This window comes from Colletotrichum truncatum, assembly GCF_014235925.2.
Source record: "Colletotrichum truncatum strain CMES1059 chromosome Unknown Contig_0004, whole genome shotgun sequence".
Taxonomy (NCBI): Eukaryota; Fungi; Ascomycota; class Sordariomycetes; order Glomerellales; family Glomerellaceae; genus Colletotrichum; species Colletotrichum truncatum.
Window position 1 is genome coordinate 2,882,726 of NW_027222401.1, and position 19,887 is coordinate 2,902,612.

Here is a 19,887-nt window from a genome sequence, read left to right on the forward strand (position 1 = left end):
GGCAGAGGGTGGCCTCGGGCTTTTATAATTTCGACTGCCAACCAACGCCAACAAAAGGGTACGTACATGCGGAGTGTGCAGTGCCTCGGGTTTCTTTTATTTTATTTTTAATCACATAATTCAAAAAGCCTGATTTTGGGGTACAAACACTAAGTACTATTCTAGGGGTGTGAAAGGCAGGGTCAGGCTCCGTCGGTCCGTCTTCCAGCTAAGTACGGAGGGGAGTCTTTTTGTCGAATGCAGCCTTAAACGTCGAGGCGTATTTGTTCTTGGGTATCGGGCGCCCTTGCGTGTGGCACAGGATCTATCTTAGCGAAACCTCAAGTCTGAGGCCGTAATTGCTGCCTTGCCAGGACTTGGCTGCATCTTCATTGCGGCACCAACAGGCGGGGGCCAGGGGCCAACAGGCACCGCACCCTATCTATCATATGCCTTGGAGAATGGAATGAATGTGACTAGTGTACTCAATAGTCCACTGATGGTATCTGAGGCTTTTCTAAGACTAACCGCGTACTTAGGTTGTCTGAGTGTGCTGTACAATCATGGATTTTGAAACTGTATCCCGAGTATCAAGTAGGACCATGACTACACAACATATCGAGACTTTAGCCCCAGTTTGTCAACCTCGCAATTTGGCAGTCATCTTTCAGGCCAGCCTTGCAAATCAAATCTCTTGTCTGCCATGCCAGTATTCCAAAGGTCTCACGGTGGAGGCGGTCCTGGAGCGCCAGTACGCGGATGGCATGAATATGGTATAAGGATGGCTAAAAGCCCTCTTCTGTGATCTTGATAATACTGGCTCCAAACTCACACATCAGAATACCCAAAACACTCAGTTACAGTTACACTTGGTTTCATTTAACTGAACCGTTCATTCCCCTCAAATCACATTGCATCAGCTCGATCAAGCCAGGTTTACCATTCACAGCGAAGAGCCCGACTGAAAGCCAATCTCCGGCAGCAGCAAGAAGCGAGACTGACCTCCGCTGGGTCCAGTCGGACCCGATACCCACAGGCATCAGATCTTCCACGTTAGGATCACGCCGGTTGGCACAGTTTGGAGCACTATGAACGAGGATAAAGCTAGGCAGATGGTGCCGAGGTGTGAGGTTGGCAGGTGGGACACTCAGGATACTTAGAAACCCGGGCAAGACTTTTACCGATCTCATCGAAGCTATTAAAGGCAGGGGTGGAAAGCTTTCAGTAAGTCTCATTTATGATTCTGATTTCCATTCATTGAGCACTTATTTGTACGCGCGTACAGACAAGGGATATGAATTGCCGATGGCAGTGTTGATTGTTTGTCGAAATAACCTTGTAATGCAGCGGGAGATGTTTGTTGAAAAGAACCATTAAGGCAAAGCCCTTTCCATGGTGTATTTTAATTATTTGGGTCACATTCATTCAACCTAGTCGTCTATGGTCAGTCTTTCACTGCAATCCATGTGAAGTCCACGAGCATGGGTTTTTTTGGCAATACTTCCTACAAGATGCCAGTAAAACGAGAACTGAACGTCGAGGAGCGAGCTGATTTATGCTTGAGCAGAGGTATAAATAAGGCTAGAAAAAGTAGCCTTATGTAGGAGCCCTCGGGTCCAGTTAACACTCAAACGGCTATGACCAATCTGGCGGTTGTTATCACCGTTCCAGGTGGTTCTTCATCGGCGTCACTCACACTTTTACTCTTCGGGCCTAAAAACAACCAGCAGAAACTGGAATTGCAGCGCCTGCTAAAAGTCATTTCATGTTCCCCGGAACTGGCGGTGTTTTTTTTTGTCTACTTCATTTTTGTCTTCGTTCCCCGGCGATGGATGGTGATTTTGGGTGTTGGACAATACATTACTCAAGACGTTTCAACTATTGAGGTCGTTGTGGTAATCTAATGAAACGCTTTTCTTATTATTTTCTCTATTTTTTCCCTATTTGGTTTTCAGTTCAAGAATATTACTCCGTTTTAGCATCCTCGGCAGCGGCAGGCACATCCTTAGGCGCCCTCTCCCCTCTCTGGAAGACAAACAAAGCCTCGTCTTTGCCAGCAAAGCTCGGCAGCGGAATCTGCACGACCTTGGTCCAGTCCTTGTGCTCTCTCTCCATGTACTGGTCCATGGTCACGTCTTTAAAGCCCGTGTACCCGTTAGCGTTCTGGGTACCCACCACGGCGATGGTGTCGCCCTCATACGCCTCGACCAGGCCTCTCGTGAAGCCTCCCTCCGAACCGCCCGCAACGCCGCCGCCTACGACGGGGTACACGAGGAGCAGGACTAGGTCCTTGCCGGAGTCGCGCTTCTTGAGCCACTTCACGCCGTCCGCGATCTCTGTGTCCGGGATCCAGTTGACGCGCCATTCGGACTGCATATTGTCCACGGCGTGGACCGTCAGGCCGTAGAGGCGGAGCATGAAGGACCAGTAGCCGTTTCCTGATCCTATATCCGCTACGGTCCTGCCCGCCGCAAGGGTTTTGATGATGGAGAGGGCTTCGTGGGAGGGCGTGGCGCAGCCGAAGTGGTGCATGAAGATGGGCAAGATGTGGTGCGATTGCATACGTTGCGCGGAGGAAGGGTGTGGGCCGCACCATTCTAGGTTCCGGCAGGACCACACCCAGAAGTCGAAGTAGGGATTGGGCGGACAGGAGGTTGCCTTTTTACATTTAGGGACAGTAAGGGTAGAGGCGAGGGCTGGATGGATGTGGCGTTTTGATGACAGGTGGGATGCTACGGCGAAACGGAGAGAGGACTTTTTGGCGTTTGAGAGGAAGGATTTCAGAGCCGAAGTGGTGAGTGTTGTTGGGGCGAAGATTGAAATGTATGATTCTATGTCCGCTTGCGGAGGAGGATCGAGCTGTCATGTGTGAGTGTTGATTTCATGAGTTTGTGCATGGGGCGGGAGAGAGGGAGGGGCATACAGGCTTCCCCTCGTCGTCGCGATACCACGCATGCAGACCGTTCTCGCCGCCCATGTTGACGATGCCCTGCACCTGGGCGAGGCGTACGGATGTCATGGCATGGTAGACATAGGTGTCGCGCTTGGGGTCGATGCTGAAGGAGACGTTAATGGCGGAGTAGAGATTGTTCTGCGCGAGGAGCTCGATGGCCTTTTCCCGGCGCGGGGTATCTTTGACGTAGGCGTCTGGATCAAATTCGGGGGCGCCGACGCAGTGAACGAACTTGCCGCCCTTTGGAGCTGGCTTAACAGACATTTTTGACTGAGTCTCTCTTTACACGTATGAGTCGTGGTGAGGCTGTATGTCCGTATGAGTGCCGAATGACGTGCGGAATGAGAGATTTATCAGCGACGTTGAGGCTAACTGAGAAATGGGGTAAGTAGCTATATGTCGTGGTCGGATATGAACACTCAGTCACGGTCCGGGGCCTCCTGGTTGTGAGTCGCACTGAGGAGATCGATGGAGGTTTGTAAGGAGCGTTCCGGACCCTGGCTATAGGAGCTGGCGTGCCGAGTTTTCGGGGCCGTGTTTCTTCGGAGCAGACGGATGTCGTCATGGGGTTTGCTGGAAGGGACCCACTTTCTTTTCGGTCCGTGCCCGGTACAGTGAGCGGCGCTAGTAACACTGTACCTTCCACATGGGGAAAGACGCGCTCTGATGGCGCTTTCCCTTGCCTTGCTTGCACGGCCATGTCACGACTACGAATGGATTTTCATTCTATTTTCTTCTTTTCAGACAGTCTTTCGTCCGACTCTACTCTCTAAGATCGAACATTCTGGGTGATTATGTTGAAAATCATCACGAAACGTCATTTGACGGCGAGAGTAGCACCGCGCAAAGATAGCCCGGTTTGCCCCAAATGCAGATCTTCTCGTTCTATGCAGTACAAAACGATAACGGCTGCGTCTTTGCCTATCTTACCTATGTTGTTCAATACGGCATCCTGCTTCTGTCAGGAACCCCAATGTCTGCCATAGCATGTTTGTTTAATCAGAGATATTCACGTTTCAATCTGGCTGACACCACGTGGGGTTGATGGATTGAAAAACAACTCCTCGGCCCAAGACCCCACCCTCTTCTCATGTCAGAATTCTGGAAATGTCGGCCTTGACTACGATGCCATGACTCGGAACTCGGATGTAAACATAGCCACCGTCTCCCAACACCGCACAAGCGTTCATCCGTTCTCTCGGGAGTTGGCCGTGATCGATGGCTAAATTTTCTTGGCCAAGGTCTCTCCCCCACACAACCTAACCCCAACTCCCCACAACCCAAGGGGAAGGGCCGATTCTGCGGGACTATGCGGGGTGTCGCATGCCAGCATCCAACCCATCGGGCCTGTCGCGTAGAATAACGACCTGGCCAGATACCTTTCTAGCCCTTCGAATGCCTCCGGCTACAGTGACGTAGTCCGCTGCGCTAAGCTATGCCAGCATCCCCGCCGCTTGATCTCGTGGCACGACGCCGGGGTAAACCATACATGCTCGCCATGGCTTCATCTCCACGATGGAGTATGACCTAAGGCCAATATCCGACTTTCTCCCGGTGCCGGACCGGTTGAGAAAAGTACAAATGCCGGCCAGCCTTCCGGATCGACATGGTCTTTGAAGGAGAATTTTGCTGCAGTGTATGCTCACGAAGGCCATTGGCATTTGCATAGTAGACCCCTGCCATTATGCCCCGTCTTAGCCTGTTGGCCGCTCTCTCTGCGGCTTGTGCCACGGCATCTGGCCTCGCTCACAGACAAGTCTTTCCGAGCAATGACACCGCCGCTCCTACAGTCCAGGTAAAGAATGGCTCGTACTCTGGCGTCTACAGCCAGTCTTACGACCAGGACTTCTTCCTCGGAATCCCCTACGCTCAGCCTCCCGTGGACAGCCTCCGATTCCGTGTTCCTCAACCGCTGAACTCGACATGGAATGGCACTCGCAATGCCACGGAATACTCTCCGCAATGCTTTGGCTACGGCAGCGACACCTGGGTATTGGGCAATTACGTCTCCGAAGACTGCCTCACCATTAACGTTGTCCGGCCCCACGGCGTCAGCCCCGACGCAAAGCTTCCCGTCGCCGTCTGGATCCATGGTGGTGGCCTGACCAACGGCGGCAGCTCCGACCCGCGCTACAACGTCTCCTTTATCGTCGAGCAATCCGTCCGCATGGGTACCCCCTTCATCGCCGCCAGTATCAACTACCGCTTGCACGCCTGGGGTTTCCTCTGGAGCGATGAGATCAAGGCTGCCGGCGCCGGGAACCTCGGCTTCCGGGACCAGCGTCTCGCCCTGCAGTGGGTCAACGAGAACATTGCCGCCTTCGGAGGCGACCCGGAGCAGGTAACTCTCTGGAGCGAGAGCGCCGGATCTCGCAGCGTCGGCACGCAGATGCTCGCCTACGGCGGTCGGGATGATGGGCTTTACCGCGCCGCCATTCTCCAGAGCGGAACGGGTCTCGAGACGGACTTTGGTGAAGTTGAAACGACCGCCAACGTGTGGCAAGATTACTACGACACCCTCGTCAACAAGACGAACTGCACTTCTGCTGAGGATACCCTGAACTGCCTCCGCGGTCTGCCGGCATGGGACCTGAGCGACATCATCAACGGCACATCGAGCCCGTCTTTCAACGGCATGGCGGACGGCGACTTTCTCACGGCGCCGCGCTCGGAGCTCATCAACGCGGGCAAATTCGTCCACGTACCGATCCTCATCGGCGCTAACTTTGACGAAGGCACGCAGTTCAGCCAGAAGGGCATCAACACCACCGAGCAATGGAGGTCCTTCCTCCAGACACAGGGTGCCAACAACGTCACGATCGAGGTTCTCTCAGCGCTGTACCCTGACATTCCCCGTGTCGGCCTGCCCGCGACCCTCGAAGGCCGTCCGACAGGCGCCGATGCCTCTCTGGGCTCCATGTACAAGCGCGCCGTTGCGTTCGGCGGTGACCGCGCCCAGCACGGCCCGCGAAGGTACTGGGCGCGCAAGTGGGCCGAGGCGAACCAGACGGTTTACTCGTACCACTTCAACGTGCTCGTCAACGGCTTGACGCCCGCCGACGGCGCGAAACACTTCCAGGAGGTGGTTTTCGTGTTCGACAACACCGACGCCGTGGGCTACAAGACGGCCGTCGCGGAGGATCCCTTCGAGGGCAAGCCCGAGACGTTCAAGACGCTGGCCGACATGATGTCGCGGATGTGGGTTTCCTTCATCACAAAGGGAGACCCCAACTACAACGGCGCGACCAACGTCACCTGGCCAAAGTACGACGTCGACAACCCGCAGAACATGGCCTTTGACGTCAACGTCTCTTCCATTGCTTACGTTGAGCCGGATACGTACCGCACTGAGCAGATTGAGTACTTGATCCAAAAGTTGTGGACGTGAGCGTTGGATTTTCTTTGACGAATAGATCACTTTAATATAAGGAGTATTAATGAAGTTTTTTTTGCAGTCCAAATTCCTCCTCACGTGCCTTATTTTACTTGTTTTACGTGTCAAATACACCGGCACCATCCACTTTCGTGGTTGTAAAAGAGTACTTTGTCACTGCGGTCCTACAACGCTTGTTTCCTGTCACTTTCTAGCCTGCTTCTCTAGCAACTCCTTCAAGTGGATAACCTTGATGTGTCTGTACTGGTCCAGCGCAGACATGCCTGGGACGTATCGCGGTGCGGCATCCTTGCCATACCGCTCTGAGAGGCACATTTTGATTGATGAAATCACGTCAAAGTTTCACAAGCTTATTAAAGGTTAAAATCTCATTATGCTGGTCTTATCACATCCGACTTGATTTCCAAATGATAAATGCAACAAACCAAGCAGAAACATTAAAAGAAGATAGGCAAAAAATGTAAAGTCTAAAAAGAACACTCTCGGCCTGCGGATTCACCTTTAGAAATGCCATGGAAGTTTGTCCCCGGTCGATCCTCGCATCGGAAGCGTAATCACGTCCTCTAGCCGTGGGATAACTATTTCTTCATGGATAGGACCCGTGAGACACTCGTCGCATCCCTTTTGTCTGTCCAAGCCGTGAATGTCACACCATCTGATTGTGTAAACTGGGCGCCGGCGTGAGGGTTGCCGAGGCGTGGCTGGGGTCTCTGATTGATGAGAGTGAGAAGAAGAGGGGTCAACGGGGCCAAACGTGTCATCTCCTAACCCCATCGGTAATGATTGCTGACTTGAGGGGGGACCAGTTTTCTCTGGCTGGACCATAAGTGTGTCGTCTTTACTTTTGATTGTTTGGCCAGTCGAGCCAGCAAGGCGGGGCGAGTTGTCAAAGGAAATCGAGGGTAGTATCTCTGGTAGAGAGCTCGGTGCTGGAACGCACTCGACTTTACGGCGATTTGTGTCGCGCTTCTGAGAATGGCCTCCACTTGGGGGTGGTTTGAGTGTGCCGCTCATGGTCTCAGTAGGGCTGCCTTGGGTACCATCTTCCGATGTATCTGACCTAACCAGAGACCCATGCATTGAGCTCACCATGTTAGGAGGTGAGACGAACGTCACATGACGAACGCGAGTGATAAAGCTCCCATTGCCGTCGTCGAGATGGACCTTGATACGCTCTTCAGTCACCTCTGTCTCCTCAGATGTCTGCCTTCTCAGTCGCTGCTGCTGTTGCGTGAGTGACCGCGAACTGCTCCAGCCCACCAGTCTGTCATAAGTTGCTGCATGGCACTGCCGAGGGTATTCGTGGAGATCCAGTGCCTCCGTTTCTTCGGAAAGGCGAGTCAAATCGTCAGATATGTAAGTTCCAGAGAAGTCGCTAAAGGTATGCGAACGCCTGCCAGAAGAAGGAGTGTCTCGATGACCATCGCGCAACTCATGGGTGTCGTCACTTGATGGACTGACCTTGACATTTCTGTGCTTGATAACCTGGTGGCGGGGAGTAGTCAGGATGTTGTCACCAGATATTCCCTCTGGCATTTGAATAGGACGAGCAAGTCGGCTGGGATTCTTTCCTAGAAGCTTACGACAAGAACGCATTGGAAATTCCTCTGGACTTCCAGCTCTTTGGTTGTCGAACGGAGAGGAGAACACCTCTCCCATGCTAGGACGTTGCCGGCTGGTAAAGCTGCGCTCAAGACTAGAAGAAAAGCTTAGTTCTGGAACAAAGTCCACGTTTGACCTGTGAATGATGGTATCCGAGTCTCCCAGGCCATCTGCCCACTCGAGCGTGGACTCGCACATCTTCATAGCAAGTGCAGCAAAATTCTTGTCCTGCCTGTCGCCCCTGTTGCACAATTTACAGGAGCGGGATTCTAGCTCAAATGAATTCATAGCTCTGAGCAGTGTCCTCTGGTGCCATGAGATGCTGTTAGTCTGAGTGGTGTCAGCGGAACCGTGGAGGAAAGTGGCGAAGAACTTATTTTTCTTGGGCTTCGGAGCAGTAGGCAAAGATGGCGGCACCAACAGGAGCCCGTAAGCGGGTACCTTCCACGGCTCGACGAGGCCGTCCCACCCGTGCGCTTGTTTATAAGCCCAGTAGTTCTTGATGACGTTGTATGAGCTGACTTTGGGGTAGCCTACGTCAGTATAGATTGTGAAGACTTCGACGCAATCGTCACAAAAGCCGTATATGGTGCGAAGAGAATTCGAGTGTTGGCAAGGGGCAGCTAGGCATTCCCTAATGTGGGACTTGTTTGAGCCTTGATTTTTGGCATATTTCATGCATTCTATGACTTCCCATTTTCCGTGAGCGCAAACAGTGTAAAGCGTCTTCGTTGACCAGCACATGTTGATGTTGTAGACTGTTGTGTATGTGTTTATCGTGAGCGAGGAGTGATGAGGCTTTTCTTTGGGCTGTTGCCGAGAGTAGTTAATGTAGTGGGTAGTTGAAGAATAAGCATGGAGCTCTCTTGAGAGTTGTTGCTGATAGTAGTGTTCCGGAATTTTCTGAGAAGCTCAATGGGTTTCTCTTATAGTCCAGTGCCTTGTGGATTGACAAGTTATGTTCAAAGACTAGACTCGAAAATCTATATTTGTGCATTCATTGTCTAAATGAACAGTTTAGATATCTACAAAGATGGAAAGAAATAATAATCCGGGTTTGCGTATGTTCATTATTATTCACGTCTTTGTCAACGCTTGAACACCTCCATTCTGGACAACAATGGAGATGTCCACTAAAGAAATGACAACAATACGCCATGATGAATAATATGATTGTTGAACAACAAATACCAAGAAGTTATTGATCACGATATTGTGATCTGGGCCGTGAAAAGAGACAGACGTAGTTGGCTCATCAAAGTCGTTATAATTGATAATTTTAAGCGTTATTAGGTACAGTGTTTCGATGTCCCGTTCCAGGGCCTTCGTCTAGGTGCATCATTGGAGGCATCGCCTGTAGGCGATCATATGCACCAAGCTGCCATTTCCAGGCCGCAATGATTAGATGATAGACTCATCATCCCTCCCAATACTCCTTCAGGAAACGACTATTTTACAAGCCGTACTTCTTGTCCTTGTCCTCAATAGGGAAGTCCTTTCCGGTGGTGCCCTTGTACCTGTTCAAATTGGTTACTCGACTACATTCTCAAGACGTTGAACGACACCGCAAGTGCCGTGACGGGATATTTTGTGAATGTCGCTTACTGTTTGCGGATGAAGTCGCTGATCTGTTCGTCCTTCGCCTGCTCTGCAGCGCTTTCGTTGTTCTGGGGACCCTGGCCCAGAACCTTTTCCTGGAACATGTCGACAGCTGTACATGATGTCAGACTTTTGGTGTTGCTGAGCGGAGCGAGGCAAATATCAGGGAGCAAGGGGCTTAAGGTACAAACCCTTGTCGAGGCCATCCTCCTGCTTCTCGCTCTCACGGCCGCCGCCTGCCATGCCGTTGAGCTTGTCCATGAAGCCTCCCGACTCCTTCTTCTCAGGCTGCTGGGCCTGGGAGGCAGAGGCGTCGTTGTTGTTTCCGGTGAGCTTGTTGACGAAATCCATTGTGATTTGTTGGTTCTGTGGGCTCTGGTGATGAATGGTATCAAGTTTGAAGTCAAGGTTGAATGGATGGAACGCAGAGCAATAAACCAGACAACAAGAAGTGGGATGGCTTGGCTACTTGTAGTAGAATGATGTTGCACGCGGGAGGGATAGACAATCTAAGGCGGGGTCATCAAGATACAATGGTGGCTTAGACCAGTAGCAACCCCATCCCAGCCCGTCCAATTAGTCTTGGCAAAGGCCAGTGGCGGCGGCTTTTGGGGGAGAGGAAGGGATAAGTCGCGATACACCAGGTGGCAGCCCACCCGCCCGCTCACCGGTGAAGTTACATCATCAGCTTGCCAGGGCCTACTGACGCAGGCCAAGTACCAGTCATAATGACTTCCGAAAAGCACAAAAAGCCGGGAAAAAACAGCTGTCATGCATTTTATAGGAGGACTATAGTTAACTTGGACGTCACATCGAGTGCCAAGGAGTTGCACAAGCAATGAAGCCAAGACATGTGCCAAACATGAAGCTAATCCGCGCTTGGTGACGTGATGCCCACCAATCTTTCAGCTGGTTCTGTTGGAGGCCCCCTTGTCTTACCCCGCCAATACAATTATTCTTCAGCATTCATTGGACAAGAGCGATGGGCCCCAATTAAGCACAAATTCAAGCTCTTTGCACTGCCACATTACTCCAATTCTGTGTGGCTTCGGTAGCTTCTGTGGCTTGCAAGATTCTGACTTCACCGGCTGACTCAACTTTGACGACAAGCTATCAGTCACGCCGGTGTCTGCGCCCCGCCATCCCGAGCCTTTAATTGCTGTGACGGCGCAACGCTCCAACGACTGTCGCATGCCTTCTTCAGGACAAAAACCAAATCGCGATACACAGGACTGTTCAAAATGGCCGACAAGAACACACCTGATATCCTCCGCCGACCCCTCTATGGTCCGTAGCTTTCTCAATGCCCAACCCTTACCCCGCCATCCCACTCTAACTAAGCTGCAGTCTACGACCTTCCGGCGGAAGTCCTGACAACACTCTCCCTCAAGCCCGACGCCTCGATTCCCGACCAAACCCCGCCCTCTCCTCCTTCCAGGGAAAATTCCAGTTCCGATCTCGTTGGCGCCCAGGCGTGCTCTCTTTGCGGCGTCAATTTCTCCTCCGTTCTTGACCAACGCAGCCACCAAAAGTCGGACTGGCACCACTACAATCTCAAGCAGAAGCTGCGTGGCAACACACCTGTGTCTGAAGTAGAGTTTGAGAAGCTGATTGGAGGTATGCGCCATCACGGCAATATTGCGCGCGAAGGCAGGTAACGAGACTGACTGTGGGTAGACCTCGACGAGAGTCTTTCAGGCTCAGAATCATCCGAATCAGACGACGAAGAAGACGAAGCGGGTCGCAAAGAATCTACCCTGACAGCATTGCTAAAGAAGCAAGCAAATATCGCCGATAAGAGAAGCTCTCCAGCGCCGGGCGAGGATAATGAAGACGAAGACACATCACGACGGAAAAACAAGGGCAAAGCGCCCCTGATATGGTTCTCCTCCCCGCTTCTCCCACAAAACACCTACTTCGGTCTCTACCGTGCTATTCTTACCGGCGATGAGCTTCGCGACGAAACGAAACTAGTGGAGGTCATCAGGAAGAAGCAGCTTGAGCCAATATCTATACCCAGGATACCCAAAGATGGTTCCACGCCACTGCCAGCAGTCGCCTACAAAGGGCCGCATTTCTTCCTCTGCATGATCGGCGGTGGTCACTTCGCTGCCATGGTTGTTTCCCTAGCACCGAGGCAGAACAAGTCGTCGGGGGCTCTTAACAGAGAAGCCACTGTTCTCGCCCACAAGACCTTTCACCGCTATACCACCCGTCGCAAGCAGGGTGGTTCGCAGTCGGCCAACGACAACGCCAAGGGCAATGCGCACTCTGCTGGTTCTAGCTTGCGTCGGTACAATGAGCAGGCTCTGGTTGAGGATGTACGTGAATTACTGCGGGAGTGGAAGGGTCTCCTGGACACATCGGAGCTGCTGTTTATTCGGGCGACGGGCGTAACGAACCGGCGCACGCTGTTTGGACCGTACGATGGGCAGGTGTTGAAGCATAACGATACGAGGATAAGAGGCTTCCCCTTCAACACACGCCGTGCCACACAGAACGAGCTTATGAGATCATTCATCGAGCTCACGAGGTTAAAAGTCCGTGAGATCAATCCGGAAGACGAACCGAAGCCTCAAACGGAGTCGCCGACACCCGCAAAAGTACCGCCTCCGAAGCCTACGAAACCGAAGCTGACGGAGGAGGAAGAAACGGCGTTGTTGCACACATCACAAATTCAAGCACTGATACGCCGCACAAAACTACCCGCCTTGTTATCCTACCTGAAAACCAACAACCTTTCCGCAGACTTCCAATTCCAGCCACCTGAACAAAATCACCACTCCCCGACACCCCTACATCTCGCTGCGAACCAAAACGCGGCACCGCTCGTTCTCGGACTGCTCACGCGTGGCGGAGCGTCCCCTCTTGTGGCGAATAAGGATGGCAAGATGGCTTTCGATCTCGCTGGTGACAGAGCCACAAGAGATGCCTTCCGCGTCGCGCGTTCAGAGCTGGGCGAGGACAAGTGGGACTGGGACACGGCACATGTACCGGCAGCTCTGAGTAAAGCGGACGCGGACAAGCGGGATGAACGCGAAAAGAAAGAGAAAGAGAGCAAAGAAGCCGAGCGCAGGCGAGCTGAGGAGGAGAGGTTACGGTCCGAAGGGCCCAAAGTGGATGACAAGAGGAAGAAGGCCGGCGGTCTCGCCTCAGCCGTGCCTATGAAGTCGGCCCAGGAGAAGAGAGAAGAAGAAGCGAGGGGTTTGACGCCCGAGATGCGTATGAAGCTTGATCGGGAAAGGAGGGCGAGGGCAGCCGAGGAACGGATCAAGCGGTTGCAGGCGGGCGGTTGAAGCTGCGTCCTGCTAGATATGGACTAGAAGTTCAGTCGCTGTAACACATATAGAAATGGCTGGAAAAGCCGAATTGGGTATTCCTCTACAGGACATGATAACAAGACTTGTTCACGAGTAAAGACTTATACAGCACGCGTTGTTTGTTAGTCCAAGCTGGTAACCATTATTGAATGTCCTCGCTCTTCCAATAAAGCAATCCGTCTTAAAGTTGTCACTAAACTGCAAACCAGCCATCCAGTAGACAAGACCGCGAGACACCCATCTTCACATGCCGACTAAGCTCCAACTATGGAACGAGATCAGCGATTGAACATGTCACCACCGCTGCCTTCATCGGCATCCACTCACACCACTGCATCCCAAGATACGAACAACGGAAGCAGGGAACATTCTAGGCTCATGTTGGCCGTTGCTAGTGGTGCCATGAACCTCTAAGGGATGTGTGGCGAATTATCCAACCGCTTTTACGAAGCGTGTCCGTGCAAGAACTCAGACATGCTTCTGTTCTTTCTTTTTCCTTTTTTTTTTTATTTATTTTATTTTTATTTTACTTCGTATGTGTACACACGGTCAAGTCGGCGGCGGCGACCTTTGTACGGGCCGCCGCCACTCACAATCATGCAGCTAGGCAAGACTCGCAGATCGGTATTTTCTTTTTCTTTTTTTCTTTTTTTGGAGTCACCAACAAAGTCTGTAGCCCTTTCTTCCCGATCTTGCCGGGAAATCGTCCTTTTTACAAGCACCCCAACGGCAGGAAGGAAAAGGAAAAAAAAAGGAGACTTTTCTAAAAGGGTAACCCTCGCGTGGGAGTTTCTTCCACACCCCCCTTCCCCTCGGCCTCCGAACGACAGACATCTGGACTCCAAGCCCGAGAAAAGCAATGATAGACGAGGCTAAAAAACGACACAGCCGTGAAGACAACAGTCGACAATCCACAAACACACACACTTCACAGTCTCCACAGCAAATGCTCAATTGTTCAATGCCGACGAGGCCGGGGAAAATTCATGACGAACAACTCGTGGATGTTTACTCCATCAGCATAGTCTCCGAGTCATCAACATCCCAAAACTAAACAGTAACCCAGGATATAGCCTGCCCCCCCGAGCAAGGGCCCGCTATCGGCACGGCAGATCGCCATCGCTCACCTGGTCGATCACCATAGCTAGAGTAAAAGGCAAAATGAGTGCTGTTTTCACAGCCACCTCCTTGAACTCTAGAACAAATTGGAAGTCGGAGGAGAGACAGAAAAAAAAAAAAAAACCTGTAGACCCTTTTTCCCACTCCTCCTCCCTAAAGATGGTCCTGGCATAGGTGGTACCCAACCGTGGGGAGGGATACCATAACTACCAACCAGTTCAGCTCGTGTCATGAAACCAAGCTAACCCCGCCCCCACCGGCCGACTTCACTCGTCCTTTCGTCCTTCGTCAACCCATCTCTGACTTTTGCCTCCCCACAGTCAAAGACGACGGAGAATAAAAAAAAGCAAATATGCAAGAAGGGACCGAGAGAACATCGTGGGTCGCCATCGTCGCCCGCGGTCAGGTGGGCGGAACTCCCGGGGAATTCTCGCCGCCAGCAAGGTTGAACCAACAAGCTTCACAGCCACTGGACAGCGTCATAATAGGGCCGCATCGCATGAAGGAAGATCCAGAGTTCGGATTGATCATTATGCATGTTTGGCGGGGTACTTTTTGGAAACAATCACGGGTTCGGTGTGTCAAGGAGATTTTTTCTCTGAAGTTTTTTTTCCTTTGCCCAAGTTCGGATGAAGAAATCTGATGGGATGAATAGGATAACCTGGATTATACGGCAGCCAGCAAGAATGGTAGGGAAGACGTTGCCCTGACTCGATGCGTGACTCGCCAATCCATGGCAAAGCCTACGTAGTACAGATACAGCATATGACGTTCGTCTCTTCAATAGGTCTCAAGGCTTGAATGACAGGCTCCTGATCGACTCTTGCTTAGACAAGGGAACTTGGACCACACCTGGAACAGCGACCTTTCGTATATGCAGTTTCAAACATATTTGATGTCCATCTCCAACATCATTGTCTCTCAGCGAAAAGTAGATGAAAGGCGGTATTCGGGATGCCCATCAACTTTCCATGAAACGTGGGCAGCTGTCGACAGTGACAGGAGACATCGAGTATGCCATTCCTTGCGGCAGGGGTCGGGCGATATTGTACACCTTTGGGATGTTAGCCATGACCCTGGCAGCAACCGTCAGGGTTACACCATGGAAGACTCCCCTTAGGGCATTGACCGAACGGGGAGGCCCCTGTCGCGTGCTCGTCAACTGGGTCATAGGAGCAGTTGTGAAAGCTGGTGGTCTTTCGAGGAAGTGGTCCGCTGTAAAAGGGGCATCCGGTGGACGGAGGGTTAGGAGCATGCCTAGCAACGGTAGTGCATCGGTGAATTGGCTCAGGAAAGGTGGTTTGGCCCGCTCCTATCCTCCCCCGTTATTGTTTACTATGTAGAGGATCCTCCAAAGTGCCGAAGAAACAAATGCAACCTCGGTGATGCGCAATTGGCGAGATTAGAAAAAGTAGGAACCCGGCAAAGCCATATGGCCTACCGCGGAGAACACACAGGTCACGCAACGAAACCAACCAGTTGGTCTTATGATCGGAACCAAGCCGTGATTGCACGCACTCTACAACCCCCCAATTTTGGGTGGCTAGGTTTCCTCTTTCGGCCAACCAAGGATGGAGCCAATCTGCGGGATTCAATGATCGACATCAAAACGGGGCAGATAGCGTGCGCTCCTGGGGAAAACTACGAAAGCTCCGGAGCTTTGAGTAAGAGGAGTATTTATTGTTTTTCCAATATTTCATCTCAACAGCTGCCATTGCATCGACACCGAGATGAGCATTGCGAGTCTCGTGCTTCTACTCGGATATCGGCCTGGGAAAGGAGATTACTGTTCAAATCTGGTCGAGGCTCGGACGTTGACGGTAAGATGCTGGTAGGCTGACAAGACGAGTCTCTTGTCTGGGTATACCTGTCGGAAGTCAAATTCCGCGGAAAGGATTTGGCGTTACCAGAGCGTCACTGACTCTGACTGTGGTCTGGGTTACAAGTGGAGGCTAACGCTGCCATCCAATCTCCCCCAGTTTGCCGAATCGGCTCAATCTGCACCTCATCGCACGAGCCTCAACCGTCAACGGATTCTTCGTCTGAAGTAGAGATTCTTTCGGTTTTCTGACAGCCGCAGAGAAGCAAAAAATGTTTCAGCCAAATGCAGGTGGAAATTGAAGGGCATTTCTGGACCTTGAAATCGGGGAAGAAACGGTTGTATCGATGGTAGTTTTGGGCTTGGTTCGTGTTCTCAGATTCAGGTGAGGATCCCGATTAGGCAAAGCCCCCCGGTTACGTCGGCTCTTTTAGGCTTGGTGCACGTCCGATATGGCAATCGACCGACGTCATGTGGGAGAGAAATCGTTGTGCTTCTGTCCTGTCGGTCGGGAATAGATGGCAGTCTGGATCATCAAAGCAACCTCGAGTTGCAGTATGCAACGCTTCCATTGAAGCTTTGCATTATTGGTCATCAAGACATGGCTTCTAGACGAGGTTGAAAGCGAGGATTGGCAAGCGATGCTGGGCGCTACTTCCTGGGTCTTGGGCGGTTCACAGAGTCATGGTTCCCAAAGACATCGTCATGTCTCAGATTGAATGTATGGACGACAACCATTGAAGGATTGCAATTTTGGCAGCGATTGCGGTTTTTGGACCAGGCGCTTGTATGTCAGCAGCCATCACACTGGTGCCGCGCGGCCACAGCCCTGCGCGCTGCTCGAGGTTGGATCGTTTGCCCCCGAAAGTCGCCGGTTATCGTGCATCAGTTCGGCCACCCACCGAACAGATGGATGCTTAAATCTAAAACGAAATCTAAACCAAGAAAAGGTTTATGGCTGGTCGATCCGCATACTTGAGGAGAAGACTAAGGATTAGAGGCCATTGGCTCTGTGAAGCGATGCCGAGACACCGCTAGCGTTGCGTTGTCGCTGACGTGGTAGCGCACTATGGACTTCGCTAAGCCGTTTGGTCTAACTTCCACAATCGATTGTGCTGGCCTCGGGTGGCTGACATAGTGAAACAAGGTGTTTCCCCAATTTAGCAGTCTGATATTGGGGGTTAGGCCAAGCTAGATTGGGATGACTCTTCGGCCCGCTGAGGGCCAAGCATCTTGACGTGGTGACACGGCATGACATGCCGCTTCTCTTAACAGTTGAAATCGGGAGCAGAAGACTGAATTGAAGCAATCCAGAGATGCTGGTTAAGGCTCCTCAATCGGCGCATCAAAGACAGCTACTAGTGACGATAACGGATAACAAAGTTGGCTCGGATGTATTTTGACAATGATACTACAACAGAGTGCCAGCTACTTTTTGGATCCGAACCCCACGAAGGAGGAAGAAAATGCCCATTTGTCGGTTTCGCTTCCGGGGATAAGGTAGACAGACTTGGAAATGCCTGAGGGGTGTAGGCAATAAGTTGGAGGAATATAACCAACACGAGATCATATCGCTTGATAAGCGTAGTAGCCAAACTTGGCCCCAGATCGAACGATGTGAACAGAATGTGTTGACAGTAAAAAGGAAAATGGAGCGTAGTCGGGATAGGAGGAGGACAGCGCTCAGAGCATCGTGGACCCTCTGGACCGAGGGTCTGAGCATTGTCAGCAGGGGATGGGTATCAGTGCCGATGGATTTGGAAAGCAAACCGACTCTTCACATCACAATCAGGAAAAGCGCACTTCGTGGATCTGGCCTCCTGATTCCAAGAGAGGCATGGCGGCTCTTTAGATCCCGGAGAAGTCTCTTGAATCCCAGTCGACAGATTTTTTTTTCTTCTTCCTCGGGATCAGGGGGAGGGAGAGTGCCTAGATCGGAGGGAGGCAACGTACCTACAATATATGTGAGCGAGTGTAAGGCCATTTTAGAATCCGTGTGGTAGTTTTCCACTTGAAGGGAGCAAGGGTTGTGCATGGAAGTGGGCAAAGTACTACGTCGTAGTATGGTTGAGAATCGACGTTGAACATGGGAGATGTGAGGGAGGTAGGCGAGCGGACGTGGAAAGTTGTGGGGCGACCAATCCCTGTTTCCAAAGGAAGATGACCAGGAGACCCCCAGTTTCTCTATTCCCAAAAAGTTTCCTTTCCGCCCCCCATTCATTGGCCCAGGGCAGCCTGTTCCTGCATTAGTGCGACGGGGGATGGCGCCGTGGCTGAGCGTTTCAACTTGCACTGGGTAAGAAGCCCCTCGCTGGGAAAGGATTAGGGGCAAAGGGGGCCGAGAAGGGGGAGGGCTAGCTGCAAGGCAAGGCCAGCAAGCAGTGACAGTCAGCAGGGTCGTTATTTGGAGGACAGCCCAGGTTCAATGCAGAAACACTGGCAACTTGCCAAGGGATCTGCCAGTTGAGGCGCCTCGTCTGTTGTCTTGAGAGCGTATAGTTTTCAAATGACCAAGCGGCTGTCATTGGCTGTCCCTTTCCCGTCGTCTAAACTTTTCTCGTCCAATCATCCCGTCACCCAGAATACTATTACTGCTACTGTTGTATGCGACGCATAGCATTTACATGCGTATCCACGGAGTGTATACCGCACGCACCATGTACTTTTTCTCCCCTTCCCTCTACAGGCTTTACTACCGAGAATGAACTGCAATGCAAACATTAGCGGGGTGGAAGTGAGGAAGACAGAGTCTCATGGGAACGAGCGGGAGCAGAGTAGGGTTGGTTGCTGCAAGTAATGGGACCATGTTTAGAACCATGTTTAACAACACAACAGCAACCTTCTAAAATAAACGGCCCCCCTATATGCCTTGTCAGCTATACCCGTAAAAGAAGCAAAAGAAAGGGTAAAAAGGCACATCCCAAAATGTTATTGGTGTCTCTCAATCTGATATATGGATTACTTGCATCGTCATTTTACCCGTGCCGCCGTGATTCCTCAAAAGCGCTGGGCGACTGACGTTAGGCGCGGGAGACCAGCGCATCGCGGACCTGGGATGCCCCATAATTAAGTGACGAATAAGAGTGGGACATGACTTTGGGGAGTTTTGGTTGGCTGCTGGTTAAAGCCGGAGGCTCCAGTGACGATCTTCGTCGATTGGTTAAAGTGGGGCATCTGGTCGGGCGGCTCTGGACCGTTACCCCTGACTAAAAAAGGGCACACACACCCACCAACCTTGGGGTTACAGTTGCAGTTTGCAGTTATAGTTGCCAGTGAATTAAGTTGCAGGGCAGCACTAGCAGTTGCAGTTTCCAAACGTCTTCAGCCACTCGGCACCTTAGGCCTCACCAATTTCCAATACGGGGTAAACAGCGCCACCCACAAGGCGCCACGGAGGGTCAACGGCGGCTGGTCATTTGGCATCTCCCAACGTCCGGCGTCTGGCTGTAAGGCGAGGGAAGGGGGCGCCCAGTTGTAAGCCATGTCTAAGGTTATGTGTAGTGTAAACTGCCAGTCAAGAAAAACACTCGACGATGACATGGAAGGAACAGTGATGTGGACCCCAAAAATTGCATGGCTTTTTTTTTGAGCTTTGACCTCTCATGTCATCGGATTTCTTTACTACGTAGATTAGCAAAGCCCCTGTTCCTGATCCTGTCTGTTCAACACCCACTCACTCTACATGATTGTAGTCTACGTACAGATGTGGGAAAGGGGGGGGGGGCCAAAGGAAGGAAAAGAAAAAAGTAAAGAGAGTACGTACTCTCCCCCCCTTCAAGCAGGAAAGCTGCAACTGGCAGCTGGCAGCTCCTACCTCTACTTTTTTACACCACCACCACAACGCTAACGCACCGACCTCGCTTCATCACGTCCACCACCTCACAGACTCACCTTAACATCTCCTCATCATCAAACCAGCCTGCCGCCGCTGTCTCGCATGCCTTCCGTCGCTTCCGCCCTCCACCACTGATCGACTACGCCTTCATCTCAAGCATAGTAGGCAGTGCCCTTCTAGTCTCAGCCCAGCATTACTACCATCTCCACATAGCGTCTGGTGCTAATCGTGTATTCATGGCCATCTCGAACTACAACAGTGAAGAGC

The 19,887-nt window shown here is 51.8% G+C and overlaps 4 protein-coding genes across 4 annotated transcripts; 2 read left to right on the plus strand and 2 right to left on the minus strand.

Moving 5' to 3' along the window:
• Positions 1–1,944: 1,944 nt before the first annotated feature.
• Positions 1,945–3,196, minus strand: CTRU02_207545 (uncharacterized protein; the record flags this gene model as incomplete). Its single annotated transcript, XM_070204915.1, has 2 exons — positions 1,945–2,838; positions 2,903–3,196. 2 exons carry the CDS (start codon positions 3,194–3,196, stop codon positions 1,945–1,947), a joined length of 1,188 nt encoding a protein of 395 aa, XP_070061448.1.
• Positions 3,197–4,616: 1,420 nt separating this feature from the next.
• CTRU02_207546 (carboxylesterase family protein) lies at positions 4,617–6,320 on the plus strand (the record flags this gene model as incomplete). The annotated part of the gene is made up of 1 exon (XM_036719071.1): positions 4,617–6,320. One exon carries the CDS (start codon positions 4,617–4,619, stop codon positions 6,318–6,320), a length of 1,704 nt encoding a protein of 567 aa, XP_036588778.1.
• Positions 6,321–9,381: 3,061 nt separating this feature from the next.
• On the minus strand, positions 9,382–9,878 carry CTRU02_207547 (uncharacterized protein; the record flags this gene model as incomplete). Its single annotated transcript, XM_036719069.1, has 3 exons — positions 9,382–9,445; positions 9,534–9,639; positions 9,719–9,878. 3 exons carry the CDS (start codon positions 9,876–9,878, stop codon positions 9,382–9,384), a joined length of 330 nt encoding a protein of 109 aa, XP_036588776.1.
• An 890-nt stretch (positions 9,879–10,768) lies between these two features.
• Positions 10,769–12,823, plus strand: CTRU02_207548 (ankyrin repeat and zinc finger domain containing protein; the record flags this gene model as incomplete). The annotated part of the gene is made up of 3 exons (XM_036719068.1): positions 10,769–10,814; positions 10,875–11,144; positions 11,205–12,823. The coding sequence occupies 3 exons, from the start codon at positions 10,769–10,771 to the stop codon at positions 12,821–12,823; spliced, it is 1,935 nt and encodes a 644-aa protein (XP_036588775.1).
• Between the last annotated feature and the right edge of the window lie 7,064 nt (positions 12,824–19,887).